We start from the raw sequence: 18,991 nt of genomic DNA, 5'->3' as shown, positions 1-18,991 counted from the left end.
TGGATACTCATTTTTCTAATACAGAACTGCTTAAGTGACGCGGTCCGCAGGTCCAATCAAATCGCTGCTGACTGATGAAGAAGTAGTTGGTGAACTGCAACGCCAAATCCGACTACATTGTATCCGTTAGCATTCGGCACCTGTCCCGAAGTAACCTCCATCGCATGAAGACAATATTCGTAGTATAGCGGTAGGAGACTCTTCCCTCCAGTTCATTCGGTGGCTTTTTGCCCTTCTGCACAATGACAATTGAAATCACATCATACAATAATTAAACACCTTCGGCATTTTCTTGAAGCAGCAAGCAGAAATAATAGGATCTGTTGCATTCTGAACAGCTGGCTTGACTGACACTTAAGGTCCAAACGCAATGTGGACGGAAGCGGAACGGAAACGGAAAGTTTGACAGTTGTCACAAATGACATCAAGATGCCTAACCTAAGTCGATTTGGTTCAAACAAGTTTTCAATCCGACAAGTAGCCTACTTACACGGTAAGAAAAAATACTCAAAATTAAGTTTAAAAAAACTCAACGTTGGGTTCTATCATTTGAGGTCCGCCGTTGAGTGAATCAGAAAAGCGACGTTGATTAAAATTTACTCAACTATTGAGTAATAATAAATGAACTCAAATATAAGTTTATTTTCATTGAGGTTGCTCTTATGCGCCTTTAACCATTTCATTTTCACAAGCGTTGATAGACGAGTGGTCAACACACGGGCCCCGTAATCTCAACGTCCATGGTTCGATTCCAGTCTGCTCCGTTTTATTATTTTTTTGTCAACTTGGTCATGATCAGGATTACTCAAAATTGAGTTTTCTTCTTTAACTTAATTTTACCTAGCCCCACGGAAGCCACGTGATGAGTGAAAGGAACTCAATTTTGGGTACTTTTTTCTTACCGTGTAGATTGGGATTTTCCGATGCCGCTGCCGTTCCGCTTCCGCTGTCATTGCGCTTGCCCAAGCGCAATGACAGCGGAAGCGGAACGGCAATGGCAGCGAAAAAGCGCGATCTGAGTAAGCCAACTTGTTGGATTGAAAACTTGTTGGAACCAAATCGACTTCGGTTAGACATCTTGATATCATTTTTGACAACTGTAAAACTTGCCGTTTCCGTTCCGCTTCCGCCCACATTGCGTTTGGACCTTTATGCACAGAGGCAGTACAGTGCTACCAGTTAGCTAATTGCTCAAGTTAATATATTTCAATCCATTTCTCATTCAAAAAGTCATTTAGTCTAGAAGAGTTTATATAGACTTAAACACATTATGTGATTGTATAACTCAACGAAATTCATAGCATCGGATACTTCGAAAAGCTTTCAAAATCTTTGACATCAGAAAATAGTTAAAAGTTGGGTACTGGCAAATTTGATGCATCCTAAGAATTTAAATTTAGCAACATTTAATAACATTCGTGAAGTTTCTTGATTTTTTTTAGAGTTACTGTATTAAGAAGGGTATTCTTCATCAAGCTGAAAAGATGTGGTGAAGACATATTCTCAATCTCTTGGAAGACTTTTTATAAAAACACATGGTAGCCCTGGTCAATAGCTGTGAGCAATCACGTGTATGAGTGTTGGGCGCATTTGCGAGTGATTGTCAACGGTAATGTTCGGAAGCTGGCACTGACAATCACGACCAGTCTCCCATCTGTAGCTGCTGGCATTTCTAAAAAATCTCACTCGCCGTTTTCTGGAAGGATTTTTGAACCATAAGGTTCCAACAGACCTGTACCGGCTGCAGATCAGTGGTCATCGAAGGAATCGGCATTTGAAGAAACCGACGAGGATGTACTCTGTAGAAAAGATTGTTGCTAGCGCCTGCTGATGCAAGAAGAGAGAGGTGAGCCGGTAGTACGCACGTGGCCTACAGCGGATCAACGGCAATTGATCGACATGCGTCCGTTGATCTACTGGCCACAGGACTTGGCGAGACGTACGGAGTGACACCAGCGTGATTCGAAGCAAACCAGAAATCCTAGTGATAACATTTTTAAAACCACGTCAGGAAAATTCAATCTAAGCAACCGACAATTATTGCATAACTGCATAGTTTTACAAACGCGAAACATGGAAGACGTCAAGGTGAACCCACTGCCCAATCAAGGAGCCGGCGATGCCATCCCATACCTCGATATTCCTAACCCTGTTCCACAAGATATGTAAGATTTCGACTAAATTTGAATAATTGACCAAAAAAACAACCTTTTTTCCTCCGTCAAACAGTTCCCCGGAAATCACCTCCATCGAGCACCGAGAAGAACCCCTGCCTTCCCCACTAGTGGCGACGGATTCCGGATTCTCCGAGTCACCTCCAACCAGGCCCATATTTCTGCACCAATGCGGCCAGTGCCCCTCCCTTCCATCATTCCAGTCCGATTGTTTGAAGGTATGCACCTGGCTACGGGCCACAAATACGAACTTCCACATCTTCAACCACAAGCTTAACTTCGATGGACGCTTCCCCATGGTCGACATCGGAGATGTGGAAATCTGCAACTCCGGTCAGGTCCTGACCGATTTAACCGGTCAGCTCAACCGGGACCTGGATGCTGAACTTTCTGATGAGCAGAAAATACTGGCCTTCAGTTTGGGGTCCCTGATCGAGAACACCCTGGCCCGAGAACACCGCGAATGGTACCGTACCAAGCGCGCCGATCTGATCCGGGCCTACAAAATCGATCTCAGAAAGTCCTTGAAGAAGATCCTTCCCAATGCAATTTTGAAGGTTTTCTTCAAAAATTCTTCTTCCAAAAAACCAACAACCAATCAAATAACCGTTCCTGAGTCGACCGTTGTCCTGGAAATGCTTTCGAAGCTCTTGTCTTCGAAGAATTACTTCTTCGGACAGGACATCGTTAGCAGCCTGGACGTGGTGGCTTTCGCTGTTCTTGCCCCGATGCTGGCCATTGCCGGGAAAGTACGCTACGATCCACGGGATGCTGTCAAGCAAAATTTTGAAAACCTGGTGGCTTTTGTGGACCGGATTAAGGACCGATTCTATCCGGACTGGGAGGAAATGTGCTCCGAAGGTTGCGAGGTAAATATGAATAGATTAATAGAATGCTTGATCAAGTCGTAGAGTCGTTGATTGTCTTCTCGTTGAAAGATTTATGAACGACCGAAACAAGAAGCGGTCATTAAGCTGAGCAATGAAATGCCAGGTTTGCTGCCCACGGAAAATGAAGGCCAAGCTAAGCCCTTGGAAACTGCGCTTTAGTTTGTTTTTATAATTAAGGTGTTAGCTATTTAACTTGATTTAGATTTAGCCGAGAGTTGATCCATTTGTTAATATATGAGTGATAATTATAACAAGCTTCACATTTAGTATTTTGCTTAACAACTTTGAACTGGTGACTTAGGCCTTTTCTATGCGGCGTGTGAGGTGAGGTGACTTTTGAAGTGACCATTGTCACCTCGGGTGAGGTGACGCCGCGTGTAAATCAAATGGAGAGTCACCACACCTCATATGCCTCGCAGAATAGGCTTAAATGATGTCGTGCTGTATCGATATTGCAAAACAGTTGATGAACAAAAGCACGTTTAAAAAAATTCTTTTCCATTTTAGTCTGTTATTTGAACTTAGCATCTTGAACTAAAGAATTGATGATCATTGAAAATGAAATATCATGGTTCTTCGTTAAAATATACCAATCACATGCAATAAAGCATCAACAAGTAAAGTAAACATTATGTTTGACAGAATCTCTAAATTCATCAGCAGGTAAGGCTTCGAACCGTGCGCTGCAAACTCGTTTCACTTGAGAATTGTCAAAACACCGAGTGATTCGTCAATATTTATCTATCATCACTAACATCACATCCCCAGCGTGTACGAACATTTTCTCACAAATCCATACGGTCAAATCCCACCGAATACCCAAAACAAAGCGCCGAGGCTGGCATAATATATTCGAATTCCCCTTCATTAGAATTAATTTACTCACTTCGGGCGACGCAGCTGATTTTCCCGTCCTCACGACTCTCACCAATTTACTATTACTCTACACTCACTCACACAAATCTTCGGGCTGCTGCAAAATTGCACCTCGCTATTGCGAATACACGATCTCTACCGGTTTCTCACTCAAATCCTCCTGGACTGTTATCGATCGATTGGGGTTCGATTTCTTCGCACCCAGCAGCAGGTAGGAGAAACGAACGGTAAGAAATCTCACCACCGGGTAAAACTTGCTAATTATTCACCGTGTTGTCACAATTTACATAGCACAAACGACGACAAACCAGTGGTAATCACTGATGACATCATCCGATTACACGTGTGTGTATTCGACCTAAGCTCACTTTCTCACCGTGTGCTCACTAATCAGCTGCGCGCGAGTTCACATGAGAGCATGAGGTCGTCGGTCGTGGCGTCGCGGTAGGCAGAGATCTCTATGACGTCACTACTGTCGGTCGGCGGGTGCACGCTGCTGCAACTCGTTATTATCGTTATTATTGCACACTATGGTGACCTACAACAAGATCTCGGTGCACTGCGATTGATCAAGATCTGTCATAAAAGGGTATGGAGCGAGCGCCACGAGCAATCAATTATGAGCAGCAGGCCTTGCACTGCACGGCGAGGTCTTCTGGTTCGGACGAGATTCTGAAAACTCCAAAGATGTGCTGCGTTCACGTTCCGGAGTTATGGTTTTGCGATAATGATCTTCTAATTGGCGATGATGGATGGGAAGCTGTGCCGCTGCTGTTACTGGGGAAGTTGCCTAAGCGCATCGCGGGTAAACTTCCAATTTAGAACCGTCAAAACGCAATCACTCAGTAGGCTTCCCTTCTACGCTTTTTTTTGGGTTAGATCAACAAACGCGCACTTTAATGATATTTTAATTTATTCAACACTCGTTTCTTCGACTTTTTGGGGATCTTCTTCCTGGGGTCGGTGGAAAGGTTATGAACACTTTTGAAAATATTTGTATTGATTTTTTTCCCTGTTTCTACCAACAAAAACAACCGCGGCTTCACATCCGAAAAGCAGCTTGGCATCGAATTTTATTTTTAAACTGTGTTGAAAAGTCCAACGTGACAACGTCAAGCTGATAAGAACGATGAACAAGTGAGAAGAGAAAAATATAGACAGTTAGTTTTTACGATTGATAAGAGATACACGCTCCTAACCAGAAAAGAGCTTACCACGCGGACTACACAGTTGTCGAAGATAAAAAAAAGAAAGGAAAAGTAAACAAAAGCGACGAAAATTCCCGCGAAATCGAGATCAAAGCGGAAAACCGAAATGGAAAATGTCCTAATCGCGACGAAGGCGACTACTTTCACGGTGACACCGACTTGGGCCGTGTTTTACCTGCTGAAGCACGCGACGACCGACAACTCCAGAAGCGAGCTCAGAGAAAGAAGCGATAGAGAGAGTTAATCTAGTCAGTGTGCCAGGGAGATCTGTTTGTGTTTATCGTTCGAGCGGTAACGCGATACTAGTGGTTCGCGACTGGTTTTGGCTCGGCTGGCTCGCGATCGACGACAAAAGCTGCGCGCTGCGATGATACCCGCAGTGAACTCTATGGAATATGGGGAGTCGGTGTGTATTATTCTATACACCATTGACTGACTGACTGACTGTTCTCTGTCGTTGCCTGCCTGCCTTGCCTGCCTATACACACATAGATGTTTGTTTTCATTTGAGCTGAGCCGGTCGTCGTCGTCGTCGTTGTTGTTGTTGTAGGTAGTTGGCGTGCGGCGCTCGCGGTATGGCTCAGCTGAATCCACGAGGGACGCGGAAAGGGTTTGAAGCATGGAGATTCGACTCGGTATATGGGATTTTATTCATGCGATGCCATGTGTATAGAACGGTGGGAAAGAGTGATCAGAGAGGGAAAACTTTCGCAGCGTCGAGCGGCGAGGCAGAAGGAGTGGAGCGGATGTGCTGGGTCGATCGGTCGGTCGGTCGTTTAGCTGGAAGGTGCGGATCAAGTGGGTGCGGTTGGTCATTGGTTCGAATGTATGCTGCTGTTTGTAGTCAGAACGCACATATGGGTAATATGGGTATGACGAGGGCAGACGAGTAGCATATTCATACACAGAGATCGGATGGGTGAGGTAGCCGGAAAGAGTGAATGACAAGTGAGCGACGGGAAAATCTGTATTCTGTAGTGGATTAACCCTTTGGTGACTGTGGAAAATTGTTAACTTAAAGAATTAATTATGACTTAAAGTTTATTCGTCAGGCAAATCTTGGATTTTCTGTTTATAAGAGGATATCAACATTTTATGTACTTCGACTACATGTTGAGTATTAATTCTGCGTGAAGTCAATGATTTACATAGTTGAAGATGCTAATTTCAAATAACAGACTGTAGTGGTAATCAACTTTATACTTTCATCTACTCCATCTATCGTATAAAAATTACAACTACAGTCTGTTATTTGAAATTAGCATCTTCAACTATAACATTTTATGTATTTGTTACATTTGGCTTCAATGCCCTCAATGTGATATTTAAAAGATAATGTTTGGTTTAGTACTAATCCATGATATTTAACTTGGTTTGACCAGGAAATTGGAACTTCAATCATAGACTATGTGACTACTACTAGATTTCGAAAAGGAAGCTCTAGACTAATGCGGAAATATTATATTTAAGCTGAGTTTTGGAAACGTTGGGAGAAATCATCCATTTTTCTGAATAAGAAGAGAAAATATCTCAACTGTTCTCCAGTCTACTGCAAATAACACGAAGTCTTTTTCCTTTAGCTGATATGCCTGTCATCAGCGAACAAATATTTGTAGCAGCCCTGAGGCAAATCAGGGAGGTCAGAAGTGAAGATGTTATTCAATATTGGCCAAAGAATGCTACCCTGAGGAACTCCTGCTCCAACAGGCAGTCGATCAGATTTGGAATTTTGATAATTTACCTGCAGAGATCTGGCAGTTAATTAATTTTGAACTAATTTCATAATATAGAGTGGAAAATTATACTTTTTCAATTTAGCAATCAAACCTTCATGCCAAACACTGTCGAATGTTTTTTCTATGTCTAGAAGAGCAACTCCAGTTGAGCAGCCTTCAAAATTGTTTGAACGAATTAAATTGGTAACTCTTAAGAATTGATGAGTAGACGAACGCCCATGTGACGAAATCCACTGCTCACCTGCGAAAATCGAGTTTGTATTGATGTGAAGCATCATTCTATTCAAAATTATTTTTTACCTATTGATGAAAGCAAACTTATTGGACGGTAGCTAGAAGCTTCAGCTGGATTTTTATCCGGCTTCAAAATTGGAACAATTTTTGCATTTTTCAATTTATCAGGAAAGCATGCCAAATGAAAACAAATGTTAAATGATTTTACCATGAAAGACAAATTACTCTCTGAATCGTTCAACTTTTGGGATTGAACCGACGAAAGCAAGCTGCAATTATCGCTGGAATGGGTGGCTCTACTGTCAACAGTACCTACTGCACCGTAGCAGATTTCAGTTCTGTTAATTCCACCTACTCTAACACACTGACGTTCAGCATCGTCTCCAAGATCACCAACGATCTGCCTTCTCGGGCAATCGACATTTCGCAATGGAACCTCCCTCCTGAGTTAGTCTTGGCAGACCCAGATTTTGCTTCGCCGCAAAGGATCGATATGGTTATCGGTGCTCAGCTGTTCTTCAGCCTTCTGCAGGAAGGACAGATCCCAGTAAATGCTGGTCCTTCTGAACACCAGCCTATTCTCCAACGTACCGTGCTCGGATGGGTAGTAAGTGGACCTGTTGTCATCGATACCGCTACCCAAGGACCTGAGCGAGTCGCTCTGTTGTGTACCACCGATGACTTGGACCAACAACTGACTCGATTCTGGGAAGTCGAGAGTTGCCCTCAAAGCCGTGGACTGTCTAAGGAGGAATTAGCTTGCGAGATGTACTTTTCCGAAACCACCACCCGCGACGATTCAGGTCGATTCGTTGTACGCCTGCCGAAGAAAGAGCACGTCTTGAGTCAACTTGGTGACTCCGAGATCGGTGCCCGTCGCAGATTTCAATGGATGGAACGTCGACTCAGCAAAAACCCCGATTTGAAGGCCCAGTATGTCGACTTCATGGCAGAGTACATAGAACTTGGCCATATGGTTCCCGTAGATCCGTTACAAGACAAAACCCATACCCGCTCGTTCTATCTTCCCCACCACGCCGTGCTCAAGCCGAGCAGCACTACCACTAAGTGCAGAGTGGTTTTCGATAGGTCCAGCAAGTCTTCTACGGGAATCTCTCTCAATGATTGCCTTATGGTGGGACCGACTGTTCAGGATGCATTATATGCTATCGTCATCAGGTTCTGCATGTACGAAGTGGCTTTAGTTGCAGAGATGTATCGCCAGATGTGGGTACATCCTGACGATAGGCGTCTTCAGCTCGTGTACTGGCAAAGCAGGACTGATTCACACGTTCATCCCTACGAGCTGACCACGGTAACATACGGCACCGCATGTGCGCCGTATCTAGCTACTCGGTGTCTACAGCAATTGTCCTACGATCACTCGGCGAGCGAAACCGATGCTGCAGCACGAATCGGTAAGGATTTCTACGTGGACGATTTCCTCAGCAGTGCTGACACTGTGGAAGAAGCAACGCAGCTGCATTCTGGAGTGCAGAGCATCCTTGCGTCCGCAGGGTTCGAACTTCGAAAGTGGTCGTCGAATTCGTCCGAAGTGTTGTCACACATCCCGGACAACCTGAAGGATGATAGGCCAATTGTCGCAGTTGATGACATCCAAGGCTCCGTCAGCACACTCGGTCTGCTGTGGCACCCTGAATCGGATACCTTCCGGTTCAAAGTTCCTGAGCGATTCTCTGATAATCCGATCACGAAACGAATCGTGGTCTCCGAGATGTCCAAACTCTTTGATCCATTGGGCATCTTGGGTCCGGTGATCATCACAGCCAAAGTGTTTGTCCAACAACTTTGGAAGTTGAAACTAAGCTGGGACGAAGAGCTTCCCAATGCACTCTGTACCGTGTGGGAAGACTACAGACTTGGTCTGGCTGCTCTAGGAACATTTTCCATCTCTCGTTTGGTCAAAGCTCCAGGCGCCGGAGACAACGTGCAACTTCATGGGTTTTGCGATGCATCCCAAAATGCTTACGGAGCATGCATCTACTTGAGAAGTGTCGGAAGAAGTGGTGTCGTCACAACCCGTCTCCTAACCGCCAAATCCCGAGTAACTCCTATCCAAACCTTATCAATTCCCCGTCTAGAGCTCTGCTCTGCTGTCCTCCTCAGCCAACTGTACCAAACTGTTATGTTAAGCCTCAACATAAATGCTAATGCTTATTTTTGGTCTGACTCTTTAATCACTCTCCACTGGCTTTACAACCCACCATCCAACTACAACACTTTCGTGGCAAATCGTGTCGCGGAGGTGCAGCGACTCACTGAAGAAGGCACTTGGAATCACGTCGCCGGTCTGGAGAACCCGGCCGATCTCATCTCGAGGGGTGTCGATTCCTGCGAACTCGTCAACAACGCACTATGGTGGAAGGGTCCACCGTGGTTAACGTCCGATCCAGCGGAGTGGCCAAGTATGTTTCCAGTCCAAGACGCCTGTGAATTTCCTCCCGAAGTTCTCGAGGTGAAGCTTCGTACGCTTGCAGCCGTCACTCGATCCACCGAAGCTCCCGACCGCACACTGTTCGCCCGCTACTCGTCACTAACGAGACTCATCCGCATCGCTGCATATTGCCGCAGATTTGTGCGATACTGTCGGGCCAAGCTCGCTGGATTCCACCTACAAGCTATTCCGTACCTTACCTCAGCAGAACTCCTTCAAGCACAAGAAGGCCTTGTGAAAGTTGTGCAAAATGAGTGCTTCAGCCAAGAAATCGCTATCTTCAGGCCAGATGCGAAGCGGATTTCAAGAAATCCGCATTACGTACCTTGAATCCCTTCATCCACGATGATGTACTTCTGGTCGGTGGCCGGCTGAACCACTATTCATACTCGTTCACGCGCAAGCATCCAATGCTTTTGCCTGCAGCGCATCCGTTCACTTCACTGCTCGTTGATTCGGTGCACAAGCAGCTTCTCCACGCTGGACCGCGTGCGATGATCGCACACATCCGTGAACAATATTGGCCATTAAACCTCCGTAACCTGGCACGGAGACACGTCAAATCCTGCATGCGTTGTTACCGCACACGACCACAAGCAGAACACCAGCTGATGGGCCAACTTCCGAAAGTTCGCATCACTCCGACCCGTGCGTTCCTCAACACGGGCGTTGACTTCTGTGGTCCCGTTTGGCTGAAGGTACCAGTACGTCGAACGAAACCAGCTCCACCGATCCGAGCATACGTCGCTGTATTCGTATGTATGGCTACGAAGGCCGTACACCTCGAATTGGTTGGCGATCTCAGCTCCGAAGCCTTCATCGCAACGTTGAAACGGTTCGTTGCACGGCGAGGCAAGCCAATCACCCTGTTCTGTGACAATGCCACCAACTTCAAGGGCGCAGACAGGGAACTCCGAGATCTCTGCAAGCAACTCAACGATCAACAACTACGACTGAAGATAGCATCGTTCTGCGCTGAATCATCCATCCAGCTCAACTTCATCCCCGCGAACGCTCCGACATTCGGCGGCCTTTGGGAGGCCTCAGTCAAGGCTTTCAAGCATCATTTTCGGCGAGTCGTCGGCTTGGAATCCCTGTCAAGCGATGTAATGTGTACCATCCTCTGCCAGATAGAGAGCTGTCTCAACTCTCGGCCACTGACCACCCTATCTGAAGACCCAAGTGACACGGAAGCCCTCACACCGGGACACTTTCTGGTCAGATCAGCTCTCCAATCAATCCCGGAGCCCGACCTTGCCCAAGTTCTCAACAACCGGCTTTCGCTTTGGCAGGAGGTGCAGCGCAGAACACAAACCTTTTGGAAACTCTGGTCGACGGACTACCTTCATCAACTGCAGCAGCGTACGAAACACTACTACCGGCAGCCGAATGTTCTGGTTGGCAAGCTGGTACTCCTGAAGGACGACAACCTACCACCGCTCAGGTGGGTCGAATCGAAACCGTCCATCCCGGCGCGGATGGCCTCGTCCGTGTGGTGACCGTCAGACTGGCATCCGGCGCAGTCTTCGACCGACCGATCGTGAAGATCTGCCTGCTTCCCATCGACGATGACGCAAGATCCATCTCCACTTCCGGCGAAGTGCCTGGTGACCCTGACGACAATGCAGCGCCCGCTGCCAACCCAGATGATTGATTGTGAAGTATTAGTTAAGAAGTGAATTTATTGTAAAATTTAATGAAACACATTTTTCATGGTGGCCGGTATGTCGCGGACAACGCGATGGTCCGAGATACCACTGCACAAGCGACACAGAACAAGCAGAATTGTATTATACCCACACGCCGCACAGAATTGTATTTCGCTCTACACTCCACACAGCAGAAATACACAAGCAGCTACATCACCTAGGAATATCCTACCGACTCGATCGAGAGTCATCGCGTTGTCCGCGACAGCAAGTTTCTGAGCTTTTTCCAAATTTGTGATCACAATTTTACCACCTTCTTGAAGTGCTGGAATTGGATTTTTATGGCTTAAAAAAATGTGAGCTTCCAAAAGAGTTTGGAACTCGACGAAACATAATTTTCAAAAGTTTTGTTCCTCAGGGCAGACAATCGCTTTTTAATTTGTTTTTGCAAATCCCGCCAGCTTACTTTCATGACAGGATCGCCTGTTCTTTGATATTGCCTCCTACGGACATTTTTCAGAAGGATCAAGAGCTGAAGATCGTCGTCTATTATAATTGAATCGAATTTAACCTAGCATTTTGGTACTGAGGCAGCTCTTGCGTCAACTTTACAAGTAGTCAGAGATTCAAAAGCATAATTAATTTCATCTTTGGTTTGCAAAGGAATGTTAGGATCGAAGTTATATTCCATAAATGTTCGATATTGCTCCCAGTCAGCTCTATGGTAATGTAAAGTAGAGCCCGATTGACTTGTTGAACTATCTGACAATCCTTCGAAAGTGACGAAGTGACGTTCATATCTGACATTCGGAACCTGAGTGTCAACTGAGTGACTGATGATGATGAAACGTCAAGACTGAGTGTGACACAGACAAAAAGTTAGGATTGTTGTTGTTTTGATGATAGTGAGCTTCGTTTTTGTGTTAACAAATCAAAATTCAGGAAGATGAATGGTTCCTATGTATATCATTTGGTATTGTCTTCTTGCGAGAGATCGAGCTTTTATTTGCGAGAAATCGGTGATTCGCGTGTTTGGTTACATCATCAAATACGTCTAAATCGCAATGTTCTCCAGATTAATTGACACAAAAACGATCCAAGCTTCTAAATTATCCGGATAGACATTGAGATTTTCACGTCCGGTTGTATTGGTGCGATATGTGAGAGCGTGGTAGTGAAAATCCGACGAAAATACATAACAAATCGTTACTCAAACTCATTTTGATAGATATCATTTCATACATTTTCTAGGTTAGCCAGAGGAAAATAATAAACAACTTTACACGGCGTGCGTTAAACGTCACTAATCTCCATAGATAATATAATTATCCGGATAGACCTATCCAGCGTATAGAAATAAACTTAGTCTATTCATATGCACATTTCTTTCCCTCCGGATAGTATCCAAGTAAATTTTAACTTGGATATAATCCGGATAGTATCCGGAGCTCTCCGAACAGTTTATGTTTAGAGTAGGGATGTTTGATACCAAATATTTATCCATCAATTTGGGTATTTTTGAAATAGGGTGATGCGTAGAGTCCGGTATTGATATCCGACACCATTTCAAAATCCAATATGGCATGGATTGGTTTGAGAAAAACTGGCAAATACCTTACAATACGGGTATTTTCGGAACGGGGACCATGGGTAGATACCGAAAATTGATGTCACACGTCTATTCGAAATCCAGGATGGCGACCATATCGTATAATATTTTACACTTTTTTCAAAAACAGGTGGCCACCAGCTTGCATTCCAAAATGGCGTCGAACATCGATTTTCGGCCATTACGAGTATTCCCCGTTCCGATAATACCCATATTGTACGATATTTCACAGGTTTTTATAAACCAATGGCCGCCATCTTGGACTTCAATCGGACATCGATTTTCAGCCTCTACACCGATTCGAAAGTGATAAATTAAAAAAAAGGGTGACTATGATCAGTCATTTCGTGACTTCTACAGTGACAGTTTTCAAGACTAAAAAAAAAAACATAATAAAAAACTACAAGGGACAGCCCTATGGGGTTGTACGCAATGGTGACGTAGGACTACGTGGTCTTATATAATAAATCTTATTTGTTAACTGCAGCAGCAGCTTGTGTTTTGTTTGGGAGCAGGAATTCGAGGGGGGATCTCTTTGTTTATACTCTTTAGTATGACGCGCTTGACATATATGGCCGAAAAGCTACTGATTCCGATCAATAGCGCGGCTTCTTCTTCCTTCTATGGATTCTCATGTGGGCTGCAGCTCACTGCTTACAGGCAGCCTTTCATTGTGTATTGGATAACACCACCGCTCACCACGCGGTGATTGAATAACCACCATTTGGGGAGACCGGATGGAATTCAACTTTGAAATCTCTGTTAGAGAAATCGCTTTTCGCAGGAAACCGGTTATAATTTTAATTATCATAGTAACAGTTGCAAATTCGAAAAATGTTTAAGTATTAAATTTTGCAGGTGCGTAGAAATATTGCTGATCGATTGGTGATACAATTATTGAAATTGGTCCAGGGGCAGCTGAGTTATTAACGTTCAAAAATTTTCATAATTTTGTTACATGTTCCATTTTTGGTTTTCAAAAAGTGTACTCCCATATAGAAATCACAGACGTAGTCCTACGTCAAAAAAAATGATGTGCAATAGTAATAATTTAAAATCTATGTTATTTGAACATTGCCATGCTTATTTACTTTCATATTTTGCTTTTCACCATATATTTTATAAACATTAAATAATGCATGCTATATATTTAACATTATATTGTATGCTCATAAAATGCGAGGACGGAAGGGAGCATCAGAGTATCATTGAAGTTGTAACTGGACAAAAGAGTGGAGTGCCAGCCGGAGTCTAGGAGGAAATGTGTACTGTCATTTTAGATAGTTGCATTTTACTCCAACAGTTGCAATCAATTTGATGCGCTCTTCTCAGACAAACCATCCAGTGGAAAGCTTATTATGTATTGCGAATTTTGTTGTTCATTTTGTTGGATCATATTGTTGGAAGGAGATTCTCTTATTCCCGCGGGTGTCGCGTAAGTGTATCTGCTTACGGACCCGCCCAATCCTTTTTGGCCCTTCATACAGCAATATGTTGAATTCAGAATGACGACGAAATTTGATCTTATTGTTGAGTGGAGTCACATGCAGGGCAAGACCCAAGCTAGAATGGTGGCTTCTTACATACATACATACATACATACATGTAGTTAAACAGGGAATTACACGTTTTGTTCATACTGTGAGGGATGTCATTGAATGGTATAATGGTAGAATAATGTAAATTTTACCGAAAAAGTGTCACTCCACCAATTTGTCCAGATTTTTGTCCCATCGAAAAATTTTGGTCATTTATCAAGCGTAAATTGAAGAAATGTGCTAAAACAATCTAAACACCATTTGATTTGGAGAAGTGGTGGAAATATATGGCAGATAAGGTTGGAAGAACTTCTGTGCAAGACATGATGGGAGGTATTCAGCGAAAAGTTCGAAAATTCATTCATTGGAGAAATGACCCATTTTGTTTGACCAAATTCTAAATAGAACAGAGTTTATTCGAGGGGTGAATTAATTGTAATTATCACTCAAGAAATGTTATATTTGATTATACTAAAGTCTAGAACGCGCAAAAATTGGCCAACTTCAAATTAGTGTATTTCTGTTAAAAACCTGAAATGCTGCATTTGGAAGTTGAGTGTATAAACAATGGTTGCTATGATGAGTTTTCACCGTTTACTGTCCAGTTTTCAAAATGACGTCCAAGCAAGAGGAGCAGCGTGTCAAAATTTTGCTCGCGCAGCAAGAGAATCCGACGTTCTCACACGCCAAGTTGGCAAAATTGCTGGATGTGGCCAAATCGACCGTGACAAACGTTTCAAAAGTGTTTGGGGAGCGTCTGTCGACCGCCAGGAAGCCTGGAAGTGACGGCAATCGTAATCCGGACGTGGCAGAGACGACGAAGAAGGTGGCGGTGAAATATAAGCGGAATCCTAACCTGTGCAGCGGGCTAAGAAACGAGCCGGGTGGTCGACGTTTAAGAAGGTGGTCGGCAAAGAAGCGGTCCCGAATGCTGTATACGAATCTGCTCACAAAGTTTGACTGTGTCGTCATGGACGACGAAACTTATGTGAAGGTGGATTTCAAGCAGCTTTCGGGACAGGAGTTTTATATCGCATCAGGAAAAGGGAAGGTGGCTGAAATTTTTAAAACCATCAAACTATCGAAGTTCCAGAAAAAAAATGTTCGTCTGGCAGGTCATATGCACGTGTGGTCTAAAAAGCTGAATTTTCATTACTACGGTATCCATCAATCAAGAGATCTACGTCCAGGAGTGCCTGGAAAAGCGGCTGCTACCATTTCTAAAGCAACATAATAGACCTGTGCTGTTCTGGCCGGACTTGGCGAGCTGCCACTATGGAAAAAAGGCAATCGAGTGGTACGATGCGAACAACGTGGTTGTGGTACCCAAAGGCCACAACCCTCCCAACAGCCCAGAACTCCGTCGTATCGAACGGTATTGGGCCTTAGTCAAACGGAATCTAAAAAAAAAAACTAATAAATTCATGGCAAGCGAGCAGCAGTTTAAATCTAACTGGCGTTCGGCGGCGAATAAGGTCGATGAGACCACTGTGCAACATTTAATGGAAGGAGTTAAGCGGAAGGCACGGCAGTTCGGAATTGGCTAACCAAAAAAATAAACGAACATTTTTTCCTTTTAATATATTAATTGAGCTACCAAAAGAAAAATAAGAAGATTTTTGCGATATGAATTTTGACTGAAAGAAACGATTTTTTTGGTGACCATTTTTTGCACGTTCCAGTCTTTAATTGTGCACGTTGTTTGAATTTGTTTACACGCATAGCAATAACAAGCTTATATAAGGCTTCATAATTTTCGATTGAATTCCTTTTAAATTATGTTCCTAAATAGGCACCTCAAAAACGAATTTATGCTTTCTAACCAAAGCAGCCTGAATAATTATCATACAATGATAGCAGTTTTAGTTTTATTCGAGCTCATTCCGTTTCAACATTATTACGCCCAACTTACCCAACGCCCATTTCAGATAACGATTCAGGTTCATGTAATTACGATAAAAAATTATCATGCAAACGACATTTTTATAACCGCCCACCAAAAACACCACCACTGAAAGGGTTAATAAAAACTCCAAAACCGCTTGATAATGGACTCTAATCACCGCAGTTAAAGTGAAGAATTCAAATTTGATAGACGAAGACAACCACCACTGGCAGCCAGTCATGGAGGGATAGCTACGCTGCCGACTGGAATCTATTACTTTTTATGACAAATCACAACTCCCTCGTGACTGTGTGTGGCAGCACGTGGATGGACGCCTCTGTTGGGAATCGATAACTACTTTGGTTGTTGGAATTTCAGAAGATTTGACAATTTCCGTGCCTTCCGTTTTTGTCCGATGACTAGAAGAAATCCATCTTCATATGAATACATTTTGTATATGAGTAGTACAACCGCAACGAGCGACGATTAAGGCAATAAAAATGTGCTTCAACAAACAGTCACAGACGGGGCCATATGGGGTTCAAATATGGGTAGATAATCGATGAAAAAAAAAGGCGAGAATCGTTCACCCGCTCTCTGCAACACATGTTTCTCCGGTTTTTGTTGCTGTTGTTGGTATGTTACATATTGCACGATACATGGTGGCTTGTTTGCCGTGCAGGGCGAATTAAGTGCTTCTCAAGCACGCATTGAGATGCTTCTACAGTCGACAGCCGGTTCTCACGAGACTTAGAACGATGTTTGTTTTTCTTCCAAATGTATCAATCAAATTGGATTGGCTTCCGTCAATCCAGAGCGCATCCCAGAGTCTAATGGGTATAAAAGTGAAACATTTCACTCTTCGGGGTGTCATCGTTTGGATCCGGGGAGAACACGGTAACTAAATCACTTTCCGTCAACTGTCAATTACGTCAGATTGAATGCGCGCCTACTGGGGGCTGCCGATCGATGCGGGAAACAAACATGATGCTCCATTTAACCTGCCTGCTGCGACCTGCTGAATGGGTTGGGTGGGGAGAGGGGGGAAGGTTCGTCATCTGACAAAAGAGCAGCGCTCGACAAATTGAACCAAATTGCTCACCCGATTGATTTGAAAATCCATCATTGTCGCTGATTCCGTGCTTGATCGGAGATCAATTCAGTTTAGGCCCCAGCTCACCTTTTCATGCGAACGTGGTGCAGGTGGGTACCAATCCCAGTACTGATTCTTTTTTTTTTATTCTATGCTGCAATATGTGATGATTCGGATTTTTTGCGTTGGTCACAAAACGGTCAACTCAAACCCGTGTGGTGCTTCTGGATGGATGTTGGGTTGCTAGCAACAATAACAATTGAAGCTGGGATCGACGAGCATGAATGACCGAACCGAACGAGGCGGGAAAATCAAACAATTGGAAAATTCCTAAAAACCTCGAGGTTGTGCAGACCCGGGTAGAAAATGTTTGTTTTCACTGTTCAAAGGAATAGGTTCAATTTACAAAATTTGAAGGTAACAACCTTTGCGTGTGTTCCAAGTCACTGTGGTCACCAAACTGACGTCTAGCGACAGAAAGTCTACTTTCAGAAGTGTTGTTTGTAGTGCATAGAAGGCTCCACGGTGGAAGGGGGCAATCTTTCACTTTCTTTGTGAAACCTGTCCCGTGCACCTGTCACTTGATCACTCACTATCCATCTGCCAGGATTATGGGGCGTTTATACTTATGTCAGCTAACTAGCTCGACCAGCACAACAAACAAGCACGAATTTCAGTTGCTCCTGAAATCTTATGCTGGTACATGTTGGCCCTTATTACCGATGTCACTTCACGGAGAAGTGACAACTTATCACTCACGGTGAAGTGATTCCCATTTGATTTACACGGCTATCACTTCACCATGAGTGACAAAGTTGTCACTTCACTTCGTTTTCACCGTGAAGTGACACTCGTAATAAGGCCCGTTGACTAGGGTGGGACAAAATTCAAATTCCAGTTCCAGTATGATTTCTGGGGACCTTTTGGGTCTTAGAGTAAATGTGTATAATTTCAGTTCGGCCGGTGTATTAATTTTACATAGGATTTTCTAAGGAAAAACTTACTTTTTCAAATAAAAATCTAACGAGGTCACCCATTGTCTTCTAAAAATAAATCAACCCAACTACTTCCTAGGAAATTTTACAAGGAAACTTTTCTTCGAAGACCGTAAAACGATCTAACGCTTGTGGAAAAAGCAAGTGGTGTTCACTCTACACACTTATTTTGCGCCAACATTTTGCTCAGTGTACCTCAAGTATTGCGCACTGTGCCGAGAGTGCCAGTAATCGGACTGACTTTGTTTGTGAATAATTATAATGTTTGGCAACCCGTATTTTGATAATTCATATGTTTTGTTTTGATTGCTGCAATGTTGATAACCGAAAGCGAGCGTGCCGGAAAATCTGCTCTACCTGAAAAGCAACAGCGAGAACAACCGAAATTACGCCAACCTTACCAATTGGAACCAATCCCCATTGGAAGATTGCCTGAGCATTGTCGATTGTGACCTTCTAAGACCCGTTAACGAATGCTTGAATCTGCTCAGTGGCAAAAACAATATAGCTTAAAGTCCTTCGAAGGAAAAACTCTACTCATCGAAGGACATCAATTTAGCCTTGATGGAGATCTCCTCAAATGAAGATTTTTCAGCTCCGTTGAGTGCTCTTCCGACGGTCACAACTCTCCAGTATGTCAAACCATACG

The 18,991-nt window shown here is 43.8% G+C and overlaps 2 protein-coding genes and 1 pseudogene across 2 annotated transcripts in view; 2 read left to right on the top strand and 1 right to left on the bottom strand.

Moving 5' to 3' along the window:
• Positions 1 to 18,991, bottom strand: part of CAP — a 401,038-nt gene that overhangs the window by 348,452 nt on the left and 33,595 nt on the right. The window lies entirely within an intron of this gene.
• Positions 1,859 to 3,219, top strand: LOC135708649 (failed axon connections-like). The gene is made up of 2 exons (XM_065230752.1): positions 1,859 to 2,165; positions 2,230 to 3,219. The coding sequence occupies exons 1-2, from the start codon at positions 2,074 to 2,076 to the stop codon at positions 3,083 to 3,085; spliced, it is 948 nt and encodes a 315-aa protein (XP_065086824.1). The 5' UTR covers positions 1,859 to 2,073; the 3' UTR covers positions 3,086 to 3,219.
• LOC135708524 (uncharacterized) lies at positions 9,418 to 11,072 on the top strand (annotated as a pseudogene).

Source organism: Ochlerotatus camptorhynchus, unplaced genomic scaffold (assembly GCF_037179485.1).
Source record: "Ochlerotatus camptorhynchus isolate MF236.1 unplaced genomic scaffold, CSIRO-AGI_Acam_v1.1 ptg000330l, whole genome shotgun sequence".
In the NCBI taxonomy this organism is placed as follows: domain Eukaryota; kingdom Metazoa; phylum Arthropoda; class Insecta; order Diptera; family Culicidae; genus Ochlerotatus; species Ochlerotatus camptorhynchus.
Note: the sequence above shows the minus strand (reverse complement) of the source record. Positions and strands in the feature narration are given on the sequence as shown.